The 25,318-nt window shown below is 56.5% G+C and overlaps 1 protein-coding gene across 2 annotated transcripts; it reads right to left on the minus strand.

The window, feature by feature from the left end:
- On the minus strand, positions 1-24,769 carry Tspoap1 (TSPO associated protein 1). Of its 2 annotated transcripts, XM_052756206.1 has the most exons (32): positions 23,512-24,769; positions 22,719-22,826; positions 22,355-22,483; positions 21,629-21,808; positions 20,897-21,082; positions 19,562-19,639; positions 19,391-19,474; positions 19,057-19,146; positions 18,777-18,899; positions 18,403-18,507; positions 16,637-16,687; positions 15,964-15,984; positions 15,086-15,290; positions 14,398-14,570; positions 13,155-13,270; positions 12,758-12,867; positions 10,368-11,198; positions 10,055-10,206; positions 9,383-9,748; positions 9,059-9,298; positions 8,406-8,594; positions 7,033-7,875; positions 6,342-6,441; positions 6,093-6,244; positions 5,324-5,492; positions 4,639-4,710; positions 4,221-4,250; positions 3,942-4,045; positions 3,782-3,853; positions 3,457-3,561; positions 2,787-2,848; positions 1-1,166 (listed from the first exon to the last, which is right to left on the minus strand). In XM_052756206.1, exons 1-31 carry the CDS (start codon positions 23,836-23,838, stop codon positions 2,819-2,821), a joined length of 5,541 nt encoding a protein of 1,846 aa, XP_052612166.1. In that variant the 5' UTR covers positions 23,839-24,769; the 3' UTR covers positions 1-1,166; positions 2,787-2,818. The 2 variants fall into 2 exon arrangements, with proteins under 2 accessions (XP_052612166.1, XP_052612167.1); XM_052756207.1 differs by lacking the exons at positions 20,897-21,082; positions 21,629-21,808; positions 22,355-22,483; positions 22,719-22,826; positions 23,512-24,769 and adding an exon at positions 20,448-20,596.
- Positions 24,770-25,318: the final 549 nt, after the last annotated feature.

Raw genomic sequence — 25,318 nt, forward strand, 5'->3', positions numbered from 1 at the left:
TCAATTTTGTGAAAATAGACTTTATTATAATAAAATGTCTTTTTAAACAAAGCCCCCACCATCCCACACCCCTGGAGACCAGGGTAGGGTTGGGGGTCCAATCAAACATCTCCCACCACAGCAAAGGAAACATGCAAAGAGACTCGCCCAGACAAGGGATGAAGGATGGGATGGCTAGAGTTGGGGTGAAGAAACACCACCCACTCTGAACACGGGACGTATGAAAATAGCTGCATAAATCTGTCCTTTCCCTCAGCCCCTGGACCCCAACAGGGACTGGAAGAAAATGATGATGCAAAAGAGAAGTTGAATCCAATGAGCAAAATAAGGCAAACCCAACTCCTGCTCTCTGGCCCCTGGTCCCCTGGGTTTGGGGGATGGGATGACACAGAGGCCAGGTGGCCTGGGCAGGGAGGGGGTGGAGCACTATGGGGCGGGGTCAGGCCCGCTTTGGCATGGCCTTTCTCCTCCCCTGACCTGTGTGGTGAAGCGGACGGAGGAGCTGGACTGAGGCACTGAGTATGTACATATATACATGGCTCTGCCCCCTGCCCCAGGGGACACTCCAGTGCAAATGTTCCTTCAGGGGAGGGAAGATAGGGGGAAGACAGCCAGAGCCATTATTAGAGGGGCCCATCTTGGAAGCAGGGAAGCCAAGGAAGGACCTGCAGAGCGTGATAGGAAAGCAGGAATAGATAGGTAGGAGGGCAGACTGGGAAATCCAGAGGTTCGGGTCCAGTCCTGATCTGATAGTGCTTGGTGCTTGGTTACTTACTCTGTGACTCAGCTCCCTCCTGGAAGAGTCTATCTAGAGGACTCCTCACTGAGGATGCATGGAGCCCCACCCTCGCCAGCTTCCCTGGATCCCTCTGAGTGCCAGTGTTTGCCCAGAGAATAGGAGTCCTGGACTGGCTGGGCTTCCTTGTCCAGCCACACAGTTGATCTGGGGCTTCCAGGGGCCACTTCGGCCTGTGGGGCCAAGGACAGCTTCACTCTTTTCTGGAGCCCAGCTTTTTGAGGAGTTCCTTTCCTTTGGAGAGGAGACCCTGCTTCTTCTCAGCTATGCCCTGTGGCTCTCCCAGTTTGGTCCTGGAGGGACTTCCAGAGCTGAGGCCATAGTGACAGCCACGGGGTACCGGAGGCCCTTGGATGGTGCTTCCAGGGTCCTGGAACATAAGAAAGAGGGTGAGGCCAGGGCTGGCTCCTCCTACCATGCTTTTGCTCCTTCATTCTTCTGTCACAGACCTGGCAACTGTCCCAGACACACACACACACACACACACACACACACACACACACACACACACACACACACACACACATGAGACATACACAGAGATGCATACACATAGACACACACACACACACACATACACACACACATACACACACAGACACTGACACACACGGACACACAACATGGAGGTAAGGGAGATGGTGATGAGAGCCCTGCTTAAGGAAGGAAGTCTCCTGGGACTCCGCTTCGTCACTGGCCCTGGGTGTACCCCTCTCCTTCCTGGGGTCTCACTGTAAGTGCCAAGCTGACCTCCACTTCCCACATGTCATCTCTCCGCCCGGGAAGGAAGAGCCAGGACAAAGACATTTAGAGGGGCACCTGCGGCACTTCACAGACAAAAAGGAGGAGTATCCCCGTCAAGGCAGTGGACACAGTGCCCCAGGGGTCTCCACGGAGAGAGAGACTGAGACTCTACCCTCGAGGGCCGCTGAGGGCCCCTCCCTGAGCTCCTCCTGGCCAACCCTCCTCCCTCCTCCTTTTACAATGCTGAGGTGCTCCTCCTGTCTCAAGCCCACCAGGCAGAGCTCTTTGGTGACCTAAGGCCAGGGAATCGGGCAAACAGGGTAATCACCGGGAAGCTACTCCCAACTGAACCTCACCTGGACCTGGGCACAGCTCTTGCCAAACTGCGTTTCCTCTCTTCTCTCCCTCCAGCCCCCACGGCTGCCAAGAGCCTGGCAAGCTGCTGGCCAACACCAACCACAGAGCCCAGACCAGAGGCGCGAGGGGCTGGGTGCGTAACCAAACCTGTCGCGGCTGCCCCCACTGCGACCCTGAGTGAGTTGGCAGAGGGACAAAGGACAGCCACAGACTGAGTCTCTGCCCAGGCCTAGACGTCAATACATTTACAGCCAAGGCTCACGGCCACTGAGAAGTCCCAGCCTTTCCCAGGAGGGAGAGGTGGCTGGGGAAACACGAAGAGGGGTTCACTGAACCCAGAGAATAGCTGGATGATGCCTATAGACCTCAACTGTTCAAGCTACCTCTTTTATCCTCTAAGCAGAGAAACTTAAGCAACAAGAATAAAAACACATGTCTGATAGTCTAACAGTTCAAATCCCAGAGGACCAGGGTAGGAAGACTATTATTACTGGTGACATTACTGTGTCACCTCCCTGTCACCAATAATAATTGCCAATATTATAATACCGCAGCCATACAGTATCATAGTACCACTGAGTCACATCACGAAGGTCACATAATGTTCTATAAGCTGCATGCTACAGAACGTGAGGAGTCAGCTCAGGCACGACGTCATCTATTAAGATGACATGCCATCCTATGACAGCTAGCTGGCACTGCCCAGGGTAAGGGCAAGGTAGGGGGAGCGGAGATCCTACACCCACATGTGGCTCATGGCAAGATCTCCCTCCCCCATTCCTGGAAGAAAGTGGAAAAGCCAGGTCAACTCCGTTTGAGACAAAGTGTAATTACGGTGAGGTGGGGATGGAGGTTTACATGAGACACGTGAGACAGTCCCCCCACTTACATGTTGCTCTCTCTCCCAATATCTATCTCCATCTAACACTGGTCTCTTCTCCTCCTCGTTCTCTGAGAACAGGGAACAAAGACAGGAGATGGGTTACCAACAGACCTGCACGCCCTCCGTCAGTCACCAAGTGGCCCAGGGACCTGGTGGCTCCTGCTTGACCCAGCCTTTGCGTTTGTGGCTACAGCATGGGGTTTCTGGTTGGAGCCTGGTCTCTTGGTGACCTTCCTGCTCTCTGGGATACTTAATTGTATCCCACCCACCCCCAGGAGAGGCACGTAAAGAGAACCCAGAAAGCTGGGCCTTGCAGGCCAACTGGCTTCAAAAGGCACCTTGGAGGCAGGAGGACCTAGCAGGGTGGGAACGTCCTAATGACTGGCTATTGGCAGGGGTCCTTTTCCATGGGGCTCCTCACTTGCATTGGCCTCTGGGTATCATCAGCTGGGTCAGATGGCCTGGGAATCAGCGTCTCTGCCATCACCGATCTGCAGACCGGGGCACATACTAGGTAAGGCTGGCCTAGTAGAACCCTATTCTGCTGGGACACACACGGTGTTCCTCTGTGTCATGGACTCAGCCTCTGAGAATCTCCCGCCATAGCATCCCAGTCCCAGAGCACCCAGCAGGGTAGAGATGAAATGCTTAGTTGGTAGCCCAGCTCCTCACTGACCTGACTCTCGGCTTGGGATGTCCCAGACTCTAGGCCACCTGCCTCGGGCCCGGGGCCCTCCAGGAAGTTGGATGGAACCAGGCCCCTTTGTCCATTCAGTTCCCCCTGAGGAGGAGATGCCGATGAGATCGAGACAGGATAAGGTACCATCCCTGTCCCCTTGACCCTGAGACCCTGGGGAACAGCCTAAGGCCAGTGTCACCACAAGTAACCCAGCTCATCTCTCCGGCCTTCTGCCAGGATCTCTCGCCCTAATGCCTGCCCAGCAGGTGAACCAGAGTATAATGGAGTATAATACACCTTCCTTCCCCCACAAGGATCTTACATAGTAGAACCCATCGTCATCCATGTTCCCAAACACAGTAATGACATCTCCTGCCCTGAAGGGCAGCTCTGCCTGTGGAGAGAGCAAGAAGCAGATGTCAGACCTGGAAAGGTCTTATTACTCCACTCCCCATCTCCGGGCATCATATGAAGGTCCTCACTTCCACATCCATGTTGGGAGAGTTCTCCCGGGGGTTGTAGTCAAACGCAGCCACCATAGGTCGGGAAGTTTTCAGAAGAGCAGAATGGAGCAGCTTAGGGGGACCTGTAGAGAGTGGGAAGAAGTTGCTCCTGAACCCCTCCACATGCTGTCCTCCACACTGAAGCCCTGTGGCCACCACCCCGAGTCCCCCACCCCTCCACTGTCATCATTCCTGACAAGTGGGGCCTCCCCAGCCCGTCTCTTTCCCCAGACACCCTGCCCAGAAATGGCTCCTCACCTGGACAGGGCTGTGGGCCTTCCAGCTCCGCTGTGGAGAGAATGTGTCTCTGAGTCCTGCCTGCCTTTCCCTCTTTGTCCCGGGCTGGGGTGGGGGTGGAGGGGGCAGACAGGATGCTCACCCTCCCATGAAGGACACAGGAGGAGAAATACTTAGAATATCAGTACTTTGGTTCAGTACTGAACTGAGACCCAGAGCCAGTAAGCAACATGCTTCAGTGTGCACAGAACTTACAGACACAGGACAAAGACCCCGCTGGAGGTGGGAGGTGGGGCGGGGGGCGGCAGAATCTGCTTCAATCCCTTTATCTGCTCAAAATCCTACAGGTGTCTCTTCAGAGAGCCACGCACCACCACCCCACCACCCACCACACAAGTGGTCACAGGTACCGCAAGGTGTCGGTCAGAGAGGGTCTTACCTTTCTTAGACCGGCGAGGCTTGGGGGGAGGCCCGGTCATATGGGCTGAGGAGTATACAGAAGGACCATTCCCTGATTGAGGAAGACAGATAGATCTAAGAGAGAAACTGAGGCAAGAGTGGAGGAATAGGCCAGCCTAGAGGGTTTCCCCAGGGTTCCAGGTCTTTGTTTTCTTTTCCTTTTTTTTTTTTTTTTTTCTGGAGCTGAGGACCGAACCCAGGGCCTTGTGCTTGCTAGGCAAGCACTCTACCACTGAGCTAAATCCCCAACCCTGTTGTTTTCTTTTGTAGTGCTGGGAACGAGATGCAGGACCTTGCGCACTAGGCAAGAGCTCTAAGACAGGCCCCTGGCCTCTGAGATTTCTGACCTTGCTCCTTTCTTCCTTTTTATTATTTTATTTTATTTTATTTACATTTCATAGTGAGCTCATTTAAAGCCTGTACCTTACATCTGCAGGAAGAGCCAGGCTGACCCTCAGGACCTAAGTTACATCTTTGCAATCTCTTTAACACGCCCTACCCGGGGCCGCCTGCAGGAAGGTGGGAGGCAGAGGCGGGCAGGCCAGGATGGAGTGGCTCCACTCAACTCAGGACAAATGAGGCACCTGGAGCCACCCCCAGACATGTGAATCTCTTAGGATGGGGCTGGGTTCAAACCAAGGGTGAGGGGCAGTGACAGGTCATACCAGAGCCCTCGGTGAGAACATCTGGGGGCAAGAAACCCTGCTGGAGCAGCTGCTGTCTCCCCGCCGCACTGTCCACAGCCACCTCGGCCACCATGTTGCAGGGGATGTAGCCAATGCGGCCTCCACTTTCACCCCGGTAGAAACCATCCGAGTCTTTGTCTCCAAACACCTGGAAGCAAACACGGGTGATCTCAATACTAGTTCTACCCACTCCTTGCACCCAAGCCCCGGGCCCTGGTAGCACCCCACTAGGAACTGCAGAAGAATTCTGTCTTCTGAAGACTGGGGCAGAGGAGAGGAGAAACAGGAAAAGCTCGGAACTAAGAGGAATTTGAGAAAAATCACCTCTTCTGCACCCGCCTCCCCCCACCCCCAATCTGCTGTCTATATGGTCTTTGCCTCAGAGCACCCCAGACTGGATTTCTCCAGTGCCAGAGAAAAGCAAAAAAGCCTCCCATCAACACTTGAAAGAATAATAAAAATGCTAATATTAACAAGCAAATAGTCCCACTGCCGACCGTGTGGCAGGAAGAAGTGCCACGTGTACCCTGAATCATTCACTCTACAGGCAACTCCGGGAGGCAACAGAGACCATTCCCATTCTACCAGAGAGGAAACTGAGGCCCAGGGAGGTTCTACACGGGGCGAAGTGGAAGAAGCAGGGTCCGAATTGCATCATCCAGCTCTAGCAGTTACGTTCTCTGACCCTCCCCCAGCCCTATGCAAGAGGAGTTGGGGGAGGACAGTAGGTGGGCTGGAGCTGGTTCACCTTGAGGATCTGGCCCTCCCGGAAGGGCAGCTCCTCTTCTCCAGCGTCAGGGTTGGGTGACATTGATACAGGATCGTAGTCAAACAGAGCCACAAAGACCCGCACAGGTAGGTTCTGGTGAGCTGGTTGCTCTGGAGGGCTCCTCGGAGGGGCTGAGGAGGGTTGGGAACAGAGCGGTGACTCAGTGAGCTCCATCCAAGGTGCAGAGAGGCTCCCTTGGACCTGGCCCAGCTGCTAGGAGGTGCTCACCCAGCTCGGTGGTAGCAGGCCTAGGCACCCGGGCCCCTCTCCTCTGGGGTCCTCTCCGCCCAGAGTTGTCCTTCCCTCTGGACTCCCCAGATTCTGTGGCCTGCAAAGAGAGGGCAGCAGAGGGCAGAGGTGACACCCCATCCCCGCGGTGGCCCACGTGCCCCGGCTCTGGCCCCGGCGTCAGCGTAAGCAGCACAGCAGAACAGGAGCACAGCATTCCTCTCCAGGGACCTGGCCCAGCCTCGCTGAGCACCAGACACCCCCACAGTGGGAGGGCAGGCAGGAGGCCCCAGCTCAATAGATGAGTGCAGAAGAGGGGGCCTGAGGGGGCCAAGGAGAATGCGAGAGGACAGTCTCCCACTGGCATCAGGGCTGGTGACTCTCTGGATATGGCATCACGGTCAAGTGTCCTGAAGATATAACTAGCTACTCGGAGGAAAGGGCCACCCTGCCCAAGGTGGCACGTGGTGGCCAATAGTAACAGAATATTGTGCATCCCAGTTCCGTTCAGCAGAAGCAGAGAGCAGTGGAATGTAGGTGGGGGGAGACAGGTGAGGGAGCCCAGAGGCCCAGCCCCACCTCTGCTGATGGAGGTGGCAGCGTGGAATGGGAGTGGCTGGTGGGCAGCAAGCAGAGCCACCAGGCAGCAGCAGGCAGAGGGGGCCGCCCAAAGCGGGAAGTGGGCACAGACCCGAGAGGGTGGCTCCTTGGTTCTGCCAGCAGCACAGCGGCCTCTCCGCTCTGGTTCCCCTTTCTCCCAGGCTGGGAGTCGCAGGTAGGGGTTGGACCCTGAATTGACCTTCAGAGGTCCCCTTGACCTTCCTACAGCTGCTGTGCCCCAGGACTCCCCATCTGCGGGGTAGCAGGAGCTAGTGATGCCAATACCCCCGCTTCCCGCCTCCTGCTCATCCTCAGAATCGTACTCAATGCTGATCTCCAAACACTTTGGAGAGAGGCAGCTGACCAAGCTGGATTCTGGAGCAGGGCCACGGGGACACCTCCGGGAAAGACCCGGTCGCCCTCTCCCACCAGCCTCCTGTCCAACCCTGATGCCCTCGATCACAGGGAGGCTGCCCCTCTCCCGTGGCGGGCCCGGCCGTGCAGTGGTCTGGGGCCCGCCGTTGCCAAGAAGACGGCTGCAATGTTCTCGGGGATCCTGAGGTCGCTTGCGGTTTGGGGGCTTCTCGGGGGAGCCACCTCCTCTCCTCCGGCTGTTTCCACCGACTACGCCCAGCACATCCTCCAGGTGCTCCCTGGCCCCGGAGGGCTCAGGAGACAAGGGACACAGGCCAGGTCCCTGGGGCTGACTGCTGTCACAGTCCAGCCCTAGCAATAAAAGTTCGGGCTGGCTGGGGTCTTGGGAAGAGCTGCCAGGCTCTGATTTCTCCTGCCCTTCCTCCTCCTCCTCTTCCTCCTCTTCCTCCTCGGGGATGCTGAACAGCTTCTTCCTGCAGAGCTGCTGGACAGGCAGCTCCAGGATCTGCTCCAAGATCTCCTCCTCGCTGTCAGTCTCACAAAGGGGGTCGGGCTGGGGCTGGGAGTGGGGAGAAGAGAGCAGCAAGAAGAGAAGTCCACCAGGAAGATAAGAGGTCCGGGGCCTTTGCCCTCAAATGAGGACATGGGATTGGGGCCACACACCCAGCCCTCCCTCAGCTGCCTGCCAAGAGGAAAGAATCAGAGGGACAGTGGCTGGACCAAAGTCACACACATGTCTGGGCTGAACTGAGGAGGACATCGGTCCCTGTCGGGCAGGAGCACAAGGGAGCGAGCCGGGAGGGTCAGGTAGAGAATTCTCCATCCCCTCCCCCTGAGCCTCCTAGCACAAGGCTCTGAGAAGGCTTCCCAGGGCTAGGGTGCAACGTGGGAGACTGGGGGTGGGGAGAGAGTATGGAAAGTGCCCCATCCCGCTCTGCCAGCAGGACAGAGGCCCCGAGGTTCTTCACATCCACTCTTTAGGATAGGACCCAGGCCGCACGCCTCGACTTGCTGGAGCAGCTGCCATGGGATTTGGTAACCCATGGAGCCTCGGGTCTTGGGCCCACCAGCTCCTCCCCACCCCATTACCTTGGCTCCGTTCTCCCTGATGCTGTTGCCAGCAACCTGCTTCTGGGGGGAACAAGGCCTGGAACCCAGTTCCTCTTCCTCTTCTTCCTCCTCTTCCTCTTCCTCCTGGATGTCTGATAAGTCTGAGTTACGGCCGTGGTCTACAAGGGAATTCACCAGGCGAACTCCAAGCTCTGACATGTCTTCTTTCTAGCAAAGGCAAGACAGGTGCTTATGGCTGGGATCCCGGTACTCTGAAGGGTAAGGGAGGAGGGTGAAGGTCCACCTCAGATACAGAGTGGGTTCAGGCCGGGCCGGGCTACAGAATGAGCCCTTGTCTCAAAATAGGAACGTCAAATTAAAAGAGGAGAGGTAAGAAGGAAAAACAGGAAGGGTTCTAGGCAGGGTCAGCACCAGCCAGAATCAGAAAGGATCCCTTAACAGAGGAGGAGAGAGCCATGGCCAAAACGTGCAATGGTAGGGATGGAAGGTAAGGGGGAGAGTCAAACAGGTGATGAAATGATATATATCAAGGTGATGAAATAATATATATCAGAGAAGCGGACATGCCGCGCAAAGGTATTGGAGCCAGGCCAGGGCAGAGGACAGGCAGCGGGGGCTGACGAAGTGTAGGGAGATGTCTTGATTCTACACAGCATGCCTCCCACCCCTACCTCAGCTCTGAGTTTCAGCCCTGAGCCTAGATCTCCTCCATGGCAGGCCTCAGTACTCGGTGCCTTCTGGGTTGGCTCTCCTTGGGTGGAGCAAGGCATGAGGCCAGTCTCTCCTGAAGTCCACTCTACTTCCTGCTTAGCCAGGGAGGGAGCCAGAGGGCCGGGGCCTTCTCGGCCTGGGGTTGGCTCAATAGCCCTCTTCTCCTCCGAGGTGCCCTGGACAGCTGCCCCAGACTCTTCCTGGAATGGATGGCGTTGAGCATGAGCCCAGACTCCAACACTTCCTTCAGCGTGCACCTGCTTCCCACCCAACAGGTGAAGTACCTGAGAGCAGGGGGCTGGGGGTTCCTCCTGGGATGCTTCCGACACCTCCATGGGAAGGCTTGCAGGGGAGTCTTGACTTCCAGGGGGGGCAGGATGCCGGAGGGGAAAGCTGGGATCCCCAAGTCCTGGGGAGACTGAAGCAAGGGCTGTTCTGGCCTCTGGACTTGGTCGTGGTGAGAGACAGGACATCCTGGCTGGCTGGCAGGCAGGAGCCAGGGCTGGGGCGACAGGGGCCGGGATGGAGTCAGTGGACTCGCCATGGGGTGACGTAGTGCGCACAGTCACCTCATGGCAGGCCTGCAGAAGCTGCAGCTGGGACACCTCCACCAGCACACTGCCTGCTGTGGGGGAAGCCACCTCCATAATCTACAGGGAAAAGAGAAAGCAGGGAAGAGAGGCTAAGAGAGCCCAGCGTGAGGTCAGGATGGCTGGCTACTGGCGTTCTGCTGGCATTTCCCCAAGCCCTCTTCTTAGTTCTCCTGACCACGTGGTTTCAGAGTAGAAGCCATCCAATCCTCCATGGGCTGCCAAGACCCACGCTCTCCACCAGTTTACGACACGGTGCCCAAAGGCCAGGGGCTGTGCATCCCTGCCAGGCCAGGAAGACAGGCTTCTGGAAGGACTCACACGCTGCCCCTTGACTTTAAGCAGCTGGAGTCCCCCAAGTCATACCTTCTGCCCATCAGCATAGATGGTGTAGCCTGTGACCCGGACACCGTTGGAGGTACCAGCAGCGTCAATGGTGACAGGGAGCCAGCTGATCATCAAGATTCCAGGAGAGGGCCCTGGTTCAACCTGCACATCCAGTGGGGCATCAGGTAGACCTGGGAGATGTGGGGCACAAGAAAAAGCTACGTAGGGCTCTCCCCGACAGAGATGGTAGCCGCATCTCTGAGAATGCAGACAAAGCCAGTTTCCCCTGCCATGAGCACTCACGCCTGGCTCTCCTGGGTTTGGGGGGACATCATTGTCCACACCGACATACCTGCCGGAAGTGTGGTGAACTGCAAGGTGGCAGCTCGCTGCTCTGGTCTCTCCCAGCCTGGTTCCCAAGGCCCCTGCGATGGGATCTGAGCCTCCACTCGGGCCTGATAGAGCGTGCCAGGCCGCAGGTGACAAAAGGTTGCCCAGTAGGTGCTGGGGCGAGCGGGTGGACACTCTTCTCCGTTGAGGTAGATGGCATGGGCCAAGTTGCTGTTCCCCGGTACCCAGGTGATCTCAGCAGTTGTGGCTGTCAACCGATGGATCCGTAGCTGGCTGGGTACCACCCCAGCCCCAGTACCCACAGCCAGGCAACAGCGCAAAGGATCTGAGCTGCCCCTGCTGGTTAGGGCCTGGACAGACACATGGAGGGGCCCAGCACGCAGGTCCATATTTTCAAGAACAGCCTTGGGGGGCACCCCGGGCCCCAAGGCCTGACGAAGTTCCCCGTTGACAAAGATATGGAAGCCACGTAGATCTACTCTCTCAGGAGGCAACTCCCAGGCCAGCACCACACTGTGGGCTAACTGCTTGAGGACCGTGAGATGGCGGGGGTAAGGCACAGCCAGAGACTCGCCCAGTCCCTCTGGTGGGGGGCTCAGACTGAGTTCGTCTCCTGCAGCCTCCTCCTCTGGTCTGGGCTGGCTACGTCCCCCGCTGCTCTGGCCCCCACTACTGCCGCCTCCCCCGCCTCCACTCAGGAAACTGAGTTCAGGGCCCGAGCTGTGCGACAGATCAGCCAGTTCCCGGGGGAGGGAGGTCAGGAGGTCGTCATCAGACACACGCTCTACAAAATTGGAGGGGACCAGGCCCCTTCGGCCATCCATGAGCTCCCCTGGCAGAGGGAGGGCAGGAAAAGGCAGGGGAGGGGGAAACAGACAAAGAAGCAGAGAAAAGCTCATCCGGTAATGCATTTTCTCAATGGCTACTTCGTAAGTACCTGGTTCCAGTCAACCTTTACCTGTTGGTGATTTTAAGACCGAAGGGCAATCAAGATTTTAATTAAAGGACTACTATAGGCCTTTGTGGGTGTAATAACAGGGTTTTTGTCATACAGGACAGCACCTCTAAAATCTTAATGTGCATATGAATCACCCACAGCTTTTTTGAAAAATGCAGATTCTTAATAAGTCCACTCTGGGACATACTGAGTTTTGGTGTTTCTAATAAGCTCCCAGGTGTATACATGTATGAAATTGTCAAGGAATAAATATATATATATATATTAAGATCTGGGTACATCCACATCCTAAAGCAATGAGTATCTAGGGAGAATGTCATGATGTCCGCAATCATTTTAAATTAGCTTTTTGTTTCCCACCTACATACGGATCAAGCAAGCCTGTCAGGGTGCAGACGACTGTAAAATCCAGGTGTAGACATTCATCACACTGGCCTTTGATTTCTGTTTTGCTTTGTTCTCCTGTGATTTCATGTTGCCCAGGTTAGCCTTGAACTCACTGTGTAGCCCAGGATGACCCTGAGCTTGTGATCCCCCTCCCTCCACCTCACAAATACTAGGATAACAAGTGTGCACCACCCATGGTTTTACGCAGTGCTGGGGATTGAACCCGGGACTTTGCACTTGGTAGGCAGCTAGGTACTCTACCAAATGAACCACAACCCTAACACCTCTTGATGTAGTCGACATATTTAGAAACTTTCATATTAAAAATATGGGGGGGGGAGGTATATGCCTATAGTCTCAGCTCTCCGCATGTCAGAGGCAGGCTCCTAAGCTCTTGGTGTTCACTCCGATCTGACCCATTTCCTAAATCTCCACACACAGCTGTGGGTTTTGCCGTGCTCCAAGCACACCTCCCCGATGTCAAAGATGCGGCTCGGAGCACCAGCCAGGAGCACTCTGGAGGAGGCTCCTGTGGCCACTCACTCCTTTTGCAGGGTCTATCAGCGGCCCTAGTGTCAGTGACACATCTGCCTGCCGTATGCTGAGCCCTGTGGCTCCCTTCAGGACCTGGACAACTTCCCTGAAGCTCGGTCCTGCCCTGGACCTGAGGCCTACCCACCACCTGCTTGGACCATGTGGGATCTGAACACGAACCCCTCCTCCTCGTATCTGACAGGAGTCCAGCACCCAGTGCAGACTAACTGCAATTGTCACCTGTGTTAAATAGTGCCATTCTCTGTTTATTAGCACAATTGATTTAGTCAAAGTATCCCGAGGCACTCTTCCTAGCATCTGGACTTGTTAGAGACCCTGGCCTTCTCCAGGGTCTTTCCCTGCCAGCTGTCCCAAATCTCAGAGCAGCCCTTAGCTGAGTCTGAAAAGCTGGGGTGGGTGGAGTGTGCTGAGGAACAGGACTGGAAGGACAGAGGTCTTCAGGGACAGGAAAGCTGGGAGAATGGACAGGGTGATTCCTACTACAGTCCTACCTTCAAAAAAGCCATCCTCATCCATGTCACCATAGATGTAGATATACTCGCCAGCTGTCAGTGGAAGTTCAGCCTCTGGATTCTCGTTGGGACCCTCGAGGGGGTTGTAGCTGTTGGGAGAACATCAGAGGGGGAAGAACATGGTGGCTGACATACATCTCACCTCCATACTCAGCTTCACACGGTCACACATCAAGCCTTTCTGGAGATGCGGTTACTAGCGTAGCCAAGGAGAGCGCTCATGGTACCCACCTTGGCTCAACTGTGCCGTAAGCATGGTGTTCAGCCAGGACCCTTGTACCACCCTCCACTGTGTCCAGGGGTCTCCATCTTCATCCATACCTGTCCTCTGTGCACCCCAGTGCTAGGAGTGGCAGAGTGAGCAAGAGGGACCTACCTATAGCGTGCTAGGAAGACCTGGATCCTGGCTCCTCCTGAGGTGCCCTCCGGAGCTGCTGGGAGCAGGGAGACACTGTCTACCTCCAGCTCCTCCACCTCACTGGCTGTGTCCACCTGGGGCAGGAAGAAAGAGTTGGTTCCTCGCCAGGGTCTATGGTCCAAGGCCCAAAGCCAAAGACACTGCAGACAGAGTAGCTGGGACTTTGAGAAGGGAGCATAAAACATATACTTCAAGGCCAGTGGCAACAAGGCCTGGCATCTTCTAAACCAGATTTGAGATAGAAGGTCTGTGACACACACAGCTGTCCTAATCTTGGGGTGTGAGGACAACTTGGACCCTTCCCTGAGACCTGGCTCCAACCCAGGACTCGGGGAACCTGACTGGTGGCCAGGTCAGAGGGGAGTAGGCTTCAGTGACAGTTTGGCTCCCTAAAGTAGAAGCTCAGCGAAGCATCTTAATTGTAAAGAGCTGGAAGCAAGCAGGAAGGGGGCCTGGAGACTCCCCCTGTTTTAGCCCTGTAACTGTATCTCCGGCTTCAACCCCACTGGAACTCACGGCAGAGCCACTGAGGCAAGCCCCAAGCCAGCACCATCATTCTATCCCACCAGGGGGCAGCAGAGGCCCAGGGCTGGGTTGTACCACTTTCTGAAACCCTGGTGAGTAGGCTTGCTCCTGGCCTGACACCTCCACTTCGCAGAGTTGGTAGGTGATCACAAGAGCTGTGAGTGGAGTTAGTAATGACTACAGCAGCCACGTGTTGGGCATCTCCTGGGTGGCCCTTGCTGAGACGTAACCCTCCCAACAATCTTACAAGGCATGTTTGTTATCCCCATCCCCCCCCCCCCGCCGCCCCCCACCGCCCCAGGAAATCAAAGCCTTGAGACACCGTGAGTGACTTTCCTAAGATAAAGCTGGGATCTGAATCCAGGAACCTGTGCTCTTCCTCACACAAGCGACTGCTTCCACTACAGTCGCTCTTATGAGCAGAGTCATCATGAGGATCAGGCGCCAAACTGTCTCCTCCATCCAGCCCAAGACTCTAGGGGCCTCCCTGGACCCCAGAGAGGTGCGGCTGGGTAGGCAGGCCCTGGAGAGCAGGCTCCGCCTGAGTTCCTGCCCACAAGAGGGACCCGCAGGCCTTCTATGTCCCAGCTTGGGATCAGCGGCCACCTAACCCCTTCCACCTCTGCCCCTTCTCTAAGCCAACACCCAAGTCCAAAGTCCCTGGGCCGGCACTGACCTCTGGTGTGGGACATGACTTGGGGCTGTTGTGGATGGACTCCGAGCGAGACGAGTTGGAAAGAGACTCCACCTTCTTAGCCGTCCTTCGAGGGACTCCGGTAGGGGTAGCAAGAGCAGGCTCAGAAGATTTGGGGGTACAGCGTCCTGGGGAGCCCGGCGGGAGGTCAAGGTCTAAAGAGAAGATGCCAAGTGAGCTTGGGATCTGAGGTCTGAGGAGGGACTGGGGAAATAGGGGTATGGGTGTCTGGCCTTTATACCCAGATTTCCTAACGATAAAGGTAATGTTTGGGGGAGAAACTCACTGTGATTCATATCTATCTGAATCTTCAGAGCATTGATGAAGTGTATTGAGTTCCTCCTGCCTCATGGCTTAGGAAACTATCTCTTAAGAGGTTAAGCAGCATGCTAACTCCAATTGGCTGGTAAGAGAAGAGAGCTAGGACCACCAGATCTGACTGACCTTCAGTTCTCGACTCTTCCTAAGACCCTGATATTGACTGACAGGGCCCAAGCCCACCCACCCACCCCACCCCGGTTTGAGGCAGAACAACAGCTTCAGATCTTGACTTCAGGGAGGTATGCCTTTAACTTGCTGTGTTAAGACTTTGGATGACTGGCTGGCCTCTAATCTCGAACTCTAACCTTGCACTATACAAAAACCCCAATATCATGAGGGGAAACCTTACCTTTGGGGCCGGACCCCTGGCAGGGCTGTGGGGTCGAGCAGCAGCAGTGGGGTGGAGGACGGTCCCCAAGGGCACTACAGCCCAGGGCGGAAGTAAGCAGGTCGAGGGGGCCTGGGTGCAGACGGAAGGCCTGGAGCTCCTGTGCCAGAAGGCTGAAGCGCTCGGTTTGGCTGCGGCACTGGCCCTCAAGTTCTCGAACCCGGGCCTACAACAAGACCCGTTGTGATTTACCGGACCTAGCAGAGCTGTACAGCGCCAGCCAGCTCCACATAGGCCCACATCAGACTTTAGTTTACACATATGTTCCCCACTCCCCCAGCCTGAGCACCAACCTAGGGCCCCGACTCTCAGACCCAGGCCGGCGCCACTCTTGCCTCAGAATACTTTATAGGCCAAAGGGACTTCCTCAGCCCACCAACAACAACTCGGGAATGTTCTTAGCTCTGGCCCTAGCTATTCTCCCATAGGCAGTGGCCCTGTCCTCAGAGAGGTCGGCGAGAAGTTCCATGGGAAACTAGGGATGTCTTTGGATAAAGTGAACCAGTTTTCATGCCCTTTCCTCAATCACCAAGCAAGCTTCTAGATCAAGGGCTCTCCCACTGACAATGTCATAAGGAACATGAGTCAGTGGGCGACAAACTTCCTCACGGTCTAAGACAACAGGAGGGAAGGCCCTGGGTCTGCCAAGTTCAGCTGCAGGTTTGAGATGAGGGGACAGCCCACGTGTCCTGTAAGCTCTCCAGATAGCTGTGGAGTTCAGGTCTGCCATCAGTGATGGCCCCTCTGCGGGATATCAGAGTTGGTCCCTGAGGGAAGAGAGATGAGGGGGTTGGGGAGGGGGGGGACACCAGGAGGTGGAAGGCATAAGTAGACTGTACCTGCATGGAATCCAACGTAGACTGGTAGGGGAGGAAAGCACAGAGAAGTCAGAACATTTCCTTCTACGGGTCAATAACCCGGAAAGGGAGGGAAGCCAGGGGCCTCTGACAGATGGATACCACCCTGGCAGTGCCCTGGGCGGATGCAAGGATATGAAAAGGACATTTCAAGGTAAAAGCAGCCTCTGAGGTGAGGTGGCTGGCAGTGGGAGGACTACTGCCCAGACTCAGGAGCCCTGGCCCTGTGTGCCCCAGCCTAGAAACAGGCCAACACTAAAGGGGATTCGGCCCAGCCTCATTTCCGGTCCCTCCTTGCACTATCTCCCGCTCCTATACACCCCAAGACCCTATACACCCCAAGGCCCTATGCACCCCAAGGCCCTATACACCCCAAGGCCCTATGCACCCCAAGGCCCTATACACCCCAAGGCCCTATGCACCCCAAGGCCCTATGCACCCCAAGTCCTTATACACCCCAAGGCCCTATGCACCCCAAGACCCCATATACCCCAAGGCCCTATGCACCCCAAGTCCTTATACACCCCAAGGCCCTATGCACCCCAAGACCCCATATACCCCAAGTCCTTATACACCCCAAGGCCCTATGCACCCCAAGACCCTATGCACCCCAAGTCCTTATACACCCCAAGTCCTTATACACCCCAAGGCCTACCTCCAGCAACTGCACAGCTCCTTCATGTTCCCGCCTGGCTTCTGCCTGTGCCTGCAAACAGGAAGACACGCTGGAGGAGGGGGGACCAGGTGGAGAGTGAAGGTGTGAGGGAGGAAGACAGGGAGGGGCTGGAAAGACAAGGGGGACGAAGAGTAGGGAGGAAAGGAGAGGGTCTGGGGAGCCAGAGGCCAGAGGGTTCCTCCCACCCGGAGCTCTGCCTTAACAGGAAGGTGGAAGGGATGAGAAGAGGTGGATGGAGCCAGCTGCGGTTTCTCTCCCTGGACATCCACCCTTCTGGTGGGTGGACCCTACCCTACCTATCTGTGGCTCTTTCTGACCCTCTTCTCTGCCCCCTGTCTTCTACCCCTTGGAATGTCAAGGCGCCCCTGGGCACAGGCCTCTCTGCAGTCTTCTGGGCATTGGTGACCCCCAATACCTCCAAGGGCAGCCACCTCATAGCTCCAGACTCATGCCCAGTCGTCTGGGATGTGTCCATTTAAATGTTTTATCACACCCCCTCAAACTTACCAAAAACAGAACTTGAAACTCAAGCAAGGTGCCCTGTCTCCCAGAGTCATTGCTCTGTCCGGGCGAGTTTTTGTCAACTTGGAAGAGGGACTCTCAACTGAAGGACTGCCTTGACCAGAGTGGTCTGTGGGCACGCCCGTGAGGCACTGTCTTAACTGCTAACTGACGTAGGAGGGCTGAGCCCACCGTGGGCGGCAGCATTCCTAGGCAGGTGGCCTTGGGCTGTATAAGGGAGCTGGCTTACACCGGGCGGCGGTGGCGCACGCCTTTAATCCCAGCACTTGGGAGGCAGAGCCAGGCGGATCTCTGTGAGTGCGAGGCCAGCCTGGGCTACAGAGCGAGATCCAGGACAGGCACCAAAACTACACAGAGAAACCCTGTCCCGGAAAAAAAAAAAAAAAAGAAAGCAAGCAAGCTTGGGGGCCAGGTGTGGTGGCGCACACTTTTAACCCCAGCATTCCAGAGAGTGCCAAGAGGATCTTTGTAAATGTGAGGCTATCCTGATTTAGAGCATTCTGGGCCAGCCAGGGTAATGTAGTAAGGCCATATTTTAAAAAAAGAAAAAGAAAGAAAGAAAAGAAAACTAATTGAGTATAAGACATTGAGAGATCCAGTAAGGAGTGCTCCTCTCAGCGGTGAACTATAACCTGGAAGTATAAACCGAAATGAACTCTTTCCCCCTCCCCTAACTTGCTTCTGGCTGTGACGTGTATCACAGCAACAGAATGGACTTGGCTGCCTTCACCCTTCACGTGCTGGGGGTGGGGACGGGATGAAAAGCCTCCTTCTCTCCAGGGTTCAGACAGACAAGGAGCGGCACAGAAGTGATCTCGCAATTTTATCCCCGGACTGTATTTCCAGTCCACTCACTTTTTATCTCCACTGTCACTTCCACCTCCTAGACTCCTGCCACAGCCCTGACATCTTATCACCTGCAGGATGCCGCTCCTCGTACCCATCCCGCCAGCCTGACCTTGTGACATTATGAGATGTATCATGTCACTCTCCTGCATAGAATCAATCTTACTTTCTACCTTTTGTTTTCAAAAACAGGGTCACACTACATCACCCACTCTGCCCCCAAATTTCAGGATCTTCTGGCTGGTCCATTGACTAGTCCGGAACCCATATTTCATTCCCCGCTGTCTCCCCAATACTTAGCATACAGTAGTGGGTAGGCCAAACATGCTTGTTGGACAGCCGCCCAATGTACCCCCTTCCCCAGCTCCTGCCCCCACCTGCTGCAGCCTCCGGACCTCCTCCTGCTTCTCCTGCAGGCTGAGCCTAGCCTGCTCATGCTCCACCTCCAGCTGCTGCCGCCTCTGGGCCACCTCCCGCATGTGCTGAAACACAAGACCGTGGGTCAAGGTCGGAGCTTCCCACTCTACCATGTCCACAGAAGACGCAAGACCAGGGAACCTCAACTACCATCTGCTCCACAGGCCCTCTGTCACAAAGAAAACCAAGGCTGGAAGTGACCGAGGGCTGGTGGCCCCAGAACCCCCTCAGGCCCTGATGCCACACACACACACACACACACACACACACACACACACACACACACACACACAAATGCCTTGTCCCACCTTCTCCACCTACGCGAGCCTCTCACCTTCAGCACCTGCTCCAGGCTCTCCAGCTTGCTTTGCAGGCCCTGGCTTTTGCGAAGGGCTGAGTCCCTCTCCTGCTTCACTCCCCGGAGCTGTCCCTTCAGCTCTGCATTCTCCCACTCCACCTGGAGAGGGGCCACGGGGTGGGGGTGGGCATGTGTGAGCTTTGTCCCACCTGCAACTTGCCAAAGGGGAACAGCTCCCTTCAAACTGCACCCCAAGAAGAGGCCTTCGGGCCTCACTGGGGCGCAACTCTCTCCAGGGACAGGGCAGAAATTGTACCTGCTCCTTCTCTGCGGCTCTCCCACTGAGCCGGGAATTCTCTTCCACCAGGAGAGCATTCTCATTCTGGGCTGCTCTCAGTTGCAGTTCCTGTGGGCCCGAGGTCAGACAAGCTCTGAGGAAAGGGCTAGAATTCACTGTTCTGGCCCTCTCACATGAAGGACCCTGCCCTCCCGGGCAAGGCCTCCCATGGAAACCTGCAGTGGCCAGGAAAGGAAAGCTTAATGACAAGAGGAAAGTGGTGTTCCTGAGGATGGGAGGATGCAAGAGGAGCTGAGGGAGCCGGCCTGGGACAAAGAAGGGAGCTGGTTCCTGGGCGGCCTTGGGAGCTTACCAGTTCCTCACATCGCCTCTGTTTTTTCCGGGCTTCCTGCTCCAGGCTCTCACATTTCTTTCGCTTCTTGCTGAGCTCTGACTCCTGTGGGGGTCAGAACCAAGGTCTTCTCATGGGGAAAGGTAGAGCTGCCCACAGTGGGCTGCCTCCAGCCCTCAACCTAGGACTTACCAGCTGCTGCACCCTTTGCTGCTTCTCTGGTTCCCCTAGGACCACCTGTGGGCTGTCCACATCATCCTGGAGTATGGCCTGCAAATACCCAGGGGAAGGGACATGGTACCAGAGAAGAGCCTGCCCCCCGCCAGCCTACCTCTGGGAAGATCTCACCTCATAACCAGGTCAGCAATGACATCTGGGCCTATGGGTGAGGGGTGCTGTCTGCCCACCCCTCCCAATATCTCCAGCTGACATGGGAGGATAAAGGTTGCAACCCTGTATCTATGTATGAGCCATAGTGCTTTGAGATCCCAGGCACCACGTGTGCCCTGGGAGACGGGTCCTTTATCCAGGCCAAAGCTTTCCCTTTTTAGCTTTCAGCAGCGCCCTGCTCTGCACTCAATAACTGTCCTGGGTGTCCTTCCGTGACTAGCAGAGAATTAGGAGTCTGCTTGGATCCCCAGAGAGATATATATATGTGGTGTTCCTAGAGCTGGGGTTCTGGGTCATCCTGTCTGAGCTTGGCCTAGAGTAGTGTAAACCTAGCCAGACCTCCTTGACTTCCCCCAAGCCCACCCTCATCAGCTTCCCATTTATTCCTGAGAACTTTGGAGGACAGGTCTTGATGGGAGGTGCATCTTCCTCCATAGATCAGATTGAGGGGCAGAGTCTGAGCAAGCACCATCACCCCTTCCTGAAACCCCACCCCGCGAGGTTTATGTTACTATCAGATCCCTCCTTTCCCCCCCCCCGCCCCCAGGCTTCTTCCCTGAAGGCTAATCTAAACGCTGCCCACCCAGGATGATGGATAGAAGCCAGGCCCCTAGATTCCGGGGCGGGGGGTGTCCAGGCCCTCTGGACTGGAGCTGCCTAGCCCCGGCTCAATGAAGGTCGCCCATACCTGGAACTTTGTCGTATGCACCGCCCCCCAGGGTAACCCGGGCCAGACCTGGCCCCTGGGCGGACGCTGAAGGGGGCGTCCCCTCTCTACCGCAGCTGCGGGAGGAGGCGGCGCGGGCTGGGCCCCGGGCGGCTGCCAGGGCAACCAGGGATTTGCGGCCGGGCCGTACCACTAGCAACACGGCAGGGGCGGCCAGGCTGGCCCCGTGGGGCACAGGCCTGCAGAGGGAGGAACCCCGAAACCCCCAGAGGTAGGGCGCGGTGCAGGTACGAGCGCGGGAGTCTTGGACAAGTCCCCGCTCCCTAGTCGGGAAGGCTCCCTAGACCCTGGGAGAGCTTGCATGTCACCACGGGGGTCCCCCTCTGAGCATCGTGCAGGGGGAGATCCCCGAATTGCCCCGACCCCGCATCTGAGCACACTCACACACCTGCCCATGCGCAGGCGCTCACCTCTCCCGGGGCCCCCGGGGCCGGCGCCCCTACTCTGGAGAGAGCAGTGGGACCCGGGGACCGGGCTGGCCGGAGCGGCTCCCGCTGGTTGCGCAGGGCGATCTGCCTCTGCAGCCGCAGCACCTCCCGTTGGGACTCGCGTAGCAATCGGTCGAAGTCCCGCACATGCAACCACTGGGGACCTTCCTGGGGTGGGGCGACCAGGAACCGAGTCAGACCCAACCCCTGCCTGGCCCCTGATCATCTCCACCTCTCCACCATACTGGATCGGTTCGGATGCGCGGGAAAGTGCGCAGCTTCCCATGCGCATATGGTTGGTCATATAAGCATGAGTATGCAGCCACATGCCTCCCCTGGCTCGTGGGCAGACATTCACGGCAACTCGTTCACTGGGCGCTCGCAGTGGGCCTGCACTGTGCTAAATGCTTGTGTGAACACTCCTTCACACAAGTGTGAACTATGTGTGGATTCCTACAGTCAGATCCACTGGCACACAGCTTCAGGCTTGGAGCACAGAAATGTCCAGGTCTGGGACTCACGGCTCCACCCCCTTCCATTCAGTCGCCTTCTCTCCTCTCCCACCTGGGCCGTTGCCAGGGGAACCTACTCCCCAGCAGCCGCCACCTCTCCGTTTCATTTGCATCTCATTAACATCTGGTCCACAGCCCACACTCTAAGCAGACGTCCTTGTGTAGGACCGAGCAGGAAGAGAAACCCAGGCCCCCTTCGCACCTTGCCCACCAGAGTAAGTCTGGCCTGCAGCTCCCTGCACTCCCGCTGCAAGGCAGCAATCTGTTTGTCCTTGGCTAGCAGTGCACTGGCTGTCTCGCTGAGGTCCCGGGCTCGCTGGCGGGCCAGGGCCTTCCGACACAACTCCAAACCGGATCCAGGTCGGGGCACAGGGGCACTCACCTAGCCAGAGGAGGGGTAAAGGCATCTGAGGGTGGTCATCTGAGGGCTGGAAGCACACCTCCCACTCCTCATCTCCCAGGGGAAGAATTAGGATGAAACCCAGTCTGGGGCCTCAGAGGAACCGTATCCTCAGTGAACCCCATCCTGGATCCCCAAGCAGGATCGAAAGCGTTAACTCTACATCGTAGTTTAGGCTCAGAGGACACTGTTAATTCAGGGCTGCCACTAGGATGGGACTTCTCCCTGCCCCCAATCCAGCTCCACACCCCCAGATGAGCTCAGCAGGAGTCTGCAAACAGCTCCAGCACGTGTTAAGCCAGAATTCTGCTCCCTGACTGCTCAGGAACCTCCCCCATGCGCCCCTTTCCCCTGATAGCTCCAGACACCTCCAACCTCAATCCAGGCCAGCGTTTGTCCTTCTTACACAGCCCCTGGACTCCTGCTTTCCTGGGTAATAAGTCTATGACACCCAAGCCCACTCCCTGTGGCCCAGCCTTGGTTGTCTTCCCAAGTCACCCAAGCCTCTACCCGGCAGTCTGTCCTCACCACCCTCATGTTCGTCTCCTGCAGCTTCTGGGCCCTCTCCTCCAGGCGCTTGGCAATGACCGCCAGTTCCGCGTTCTTCCGCTTGAGCCTCCGTACCTTCTCCTCCGTCTCGGGGAAGCTGCTTTTTCTCTGACAAGGGGGATCAGCCAGAATTGGACTGTGTGGGGAGCACCCCACAGACCCATTACTACTCCCCAGGCCCTAGGCTAGAGCCTGGGCACACAGTGAGATCCTCGGCGGTGCTAAGCAAGGGTCTTCTGGGTGTGGGGTACATGATGATGTCACCCTTGGGTACCTCCCTCCTTGAAGAGATGTTTATGGGGTGATCAGGGTGCCCAGGGGGACCCCACTCTCCAGGCCTCACCAGCATCTGGTTTTCCTCCTTCAGGATGGTACAGCGTTGCTGCAGCTCCCCTAGGGCCCTCAGCAGCTCCAGATTGGACCTGACCCCAAAGCCCACGTTCGACTTGGCCTGTCAAATGGGGAAGGACCGGTACGGTGCCTCAGAAACCTACTCAACCTAGCCAGGGTCCTCCATGTGAAATAGCTCCCGTCTACAGTCCAAGGAGCTAAGAAGGTTCTCTCTTATGTCCCAGGCCTTTAGAGAAGGGTACCACCAGGACCTAAAGAGAAGGAGCATCCAGTTCTCCATACCTTCAGTAGTAGCCCTGCACCACCACACACCATTCTGGGGGGCATTTCCTGCTGTTCCTCTGCCCTTGCCATTCTGCCCATATCCTCCTGGGTAATGCCAGATCAGACCCCTTCCCCATTCCTCTAGACATCCTGGGTCCATGGAGTCCCCTGCCCCCCTCTAAAGTCCTGCTTCCTCCATTCTCTTCAGTGTAAGATCACTTACACCCACCCACACTATGATCTTCCTTGACTCAGCCCAGCACTGAGCCCACCTCCACACCCCCAACATCCCCAAGACCCCCCACAACAGACAGGCTCGTGGAGGAGGAGACCTAACATAATCAGAGAGACACGCGCGCACACACACCAAGGGGCAGGGCCAGAGGGACACAGAATGAAGATTCTGTGATTCCCATGAAGCAAGGACAGATGATCACATAGACCGACTCACAGACAGAGACAGGCAGTGCGGCTACAGGTTACAGCTGGCCAATCTTGCAGCCTTCCTCAGCCTCCCTTACCTTACAAGCCTGTGTTTCCCCATCCTCTAGCCCGGAGCAGCTGTGTCCAGGGCCCTCTGCTTGCTGTCGCAGCTTGGGCAGCCCAGTCTCGGTTCCTTCAGGGTCAGTATTCCCTACAGGCCCAGGGCTAAGGGCTCCCTCCAGCTCAGAGCTCTCTTCAGACCTCAGTCCTCTAACCTGCAGAGTTGTCCGAGTAACCGCCATGCTCGGAGCTGCATCTCCAGGTTTGAACCCCTGGCCCTGAGTCCAGCACTGCCAGGCCGGTAGTGCCCATGGCTCCATGGCTCCGGGGTCTCCAAGCTGTGGAAGGGTTGTCAGTTGCTCCATGGTTTCCACAAGGGTCCCCAGAATCTGGACCTGGGGACATCACCCAGCCAAGTGGGGAGACTGACAAGGGTCATGCCAGGCTAGACCCTTCTCCCTGTAAGCATTTGGCTTCACCGAGGCTCCATCAGAGAGAGGTTGGCTGAGCTCTTCCCACCCAAGAAGGAGGCTTCAGAAGGTCTCAGGGTTGCCAGACGGGAGCTGGGGGGAATGTCAGGTATGTTTACTCATGGTTCTGCGAGTATAAGAATGTGTGGGGAAGCAAAGGTGTCTCCTGTGGAGGGGAGCGAGGGTGTGCAGAGGCCACCACCAGCAAAGCCCGGCTGAAGGTATGTGTATGCGCGTATCCAGGTCTGTCCCTGCAGGTCAATGATGTCTCATGTGTGTTTGGAGGATGGGTACCCCCACTTGTGTGTGTATTGAGGAGGACGGTGCTATGTGTCCCTGCCTGTGCCTATTTCGGAGTTACCAGTGGTTCCTGCGTGGGGTGGGGGCTGTCTGTATTGCAGGGCTGTGGCAGTGTGTGATGCTGTCGCTCGCTGGTTCTAGCTCAGTGTGCCAGTGCTGTAAAGGCCGGCGTATCTGTAGTGGTAGCTGTCTGTCAGTGTCTGGGAGTCTGGCCATTCATCATGACCCTCAGCCAGGATGGGGTCCTCAGGAGTTGCCGGGGGTGATCCCCAGTAGTCCAGTGTGGTCCTTTATCTCCAGCTTTTCTCTCCGCTGCCGCTGATCACTTGCTTGCTGGGTGGCTGGGCGGTCCTAAGGAGGCCGGGGTCGATGGGCTGCTTGCCTCATAGTCTCGGGCCCCAGCTAGTCTCAGCTCGAGGGACTGCAGGGGTCCCTCACGGTTCCAGAGCTCCCCAAATGAGATGGTGGGCACGAAGGAGGGCTGAGCCTCAGAATGGGGTGGGGGGAGCAGGGGAGAATCATCAGCCCTCCCTTCCCCCTCCTCCTCCCCTCCTGCCCACCAATAGGAAGTCAGCTGCTGGTTTCCATGGCGATGGCGCTGGACTGGTGGGCTGGACCGGCTGGCAGGCTGGCAGGGTCGGGACAGAGGGAAGAGCAGGTTCCTTGCTGGATGGCAGCTTAGACACCCGCCCATGTGGCCTCTTCATCCCCTTGACCCCACACCCCCCTCATCTTCCAGGGTGCAGAGGAAAGGAAATGGAGCAGTCCTCGCCTGTCAGGCAAGACAGATGGAGATAGGACAATGTGACAGAGACCTAGCCATACAGAAGAGCAGAACTGGAAAAGATGGGATTTGGGATAAAACAAAGAAATAAAAGACTGAAAACAGGAAGGTGACCAAAGAGAGGCAGAAATAAGCTGAAATATTCCTTCAGCTTCTTCATGCCGACATTTGGGGGACAACCCAGGCTTCCCAGGCCAGCAGGGGGGACCACAAGACATGACCTGTTGGGCTGGTTTTGCCCTCAATTGTCAGGAAGTTCATCTTCTGTCTAGCCTTAGGCTCTGCTGATTT

This window comes from Peromyscus californicus, unplaced genomic scaffold (genome assembly GCF_007827085.1).
Source record: "Peromyscus californicus insignis strain IS unplaced genomic scaffold, ASM782708v3 Scaffold_3__1_contigs__length_106647218, whole genome shotgun sequence".
In the NCBI taxonomy this organism is placed as follows: domain Eukaryota; kingdom Metazoa; phylum Chordata; class Mammalia; order Rodentia; family Cricetidae; genus Peromyscus; species Peromyscus californicus.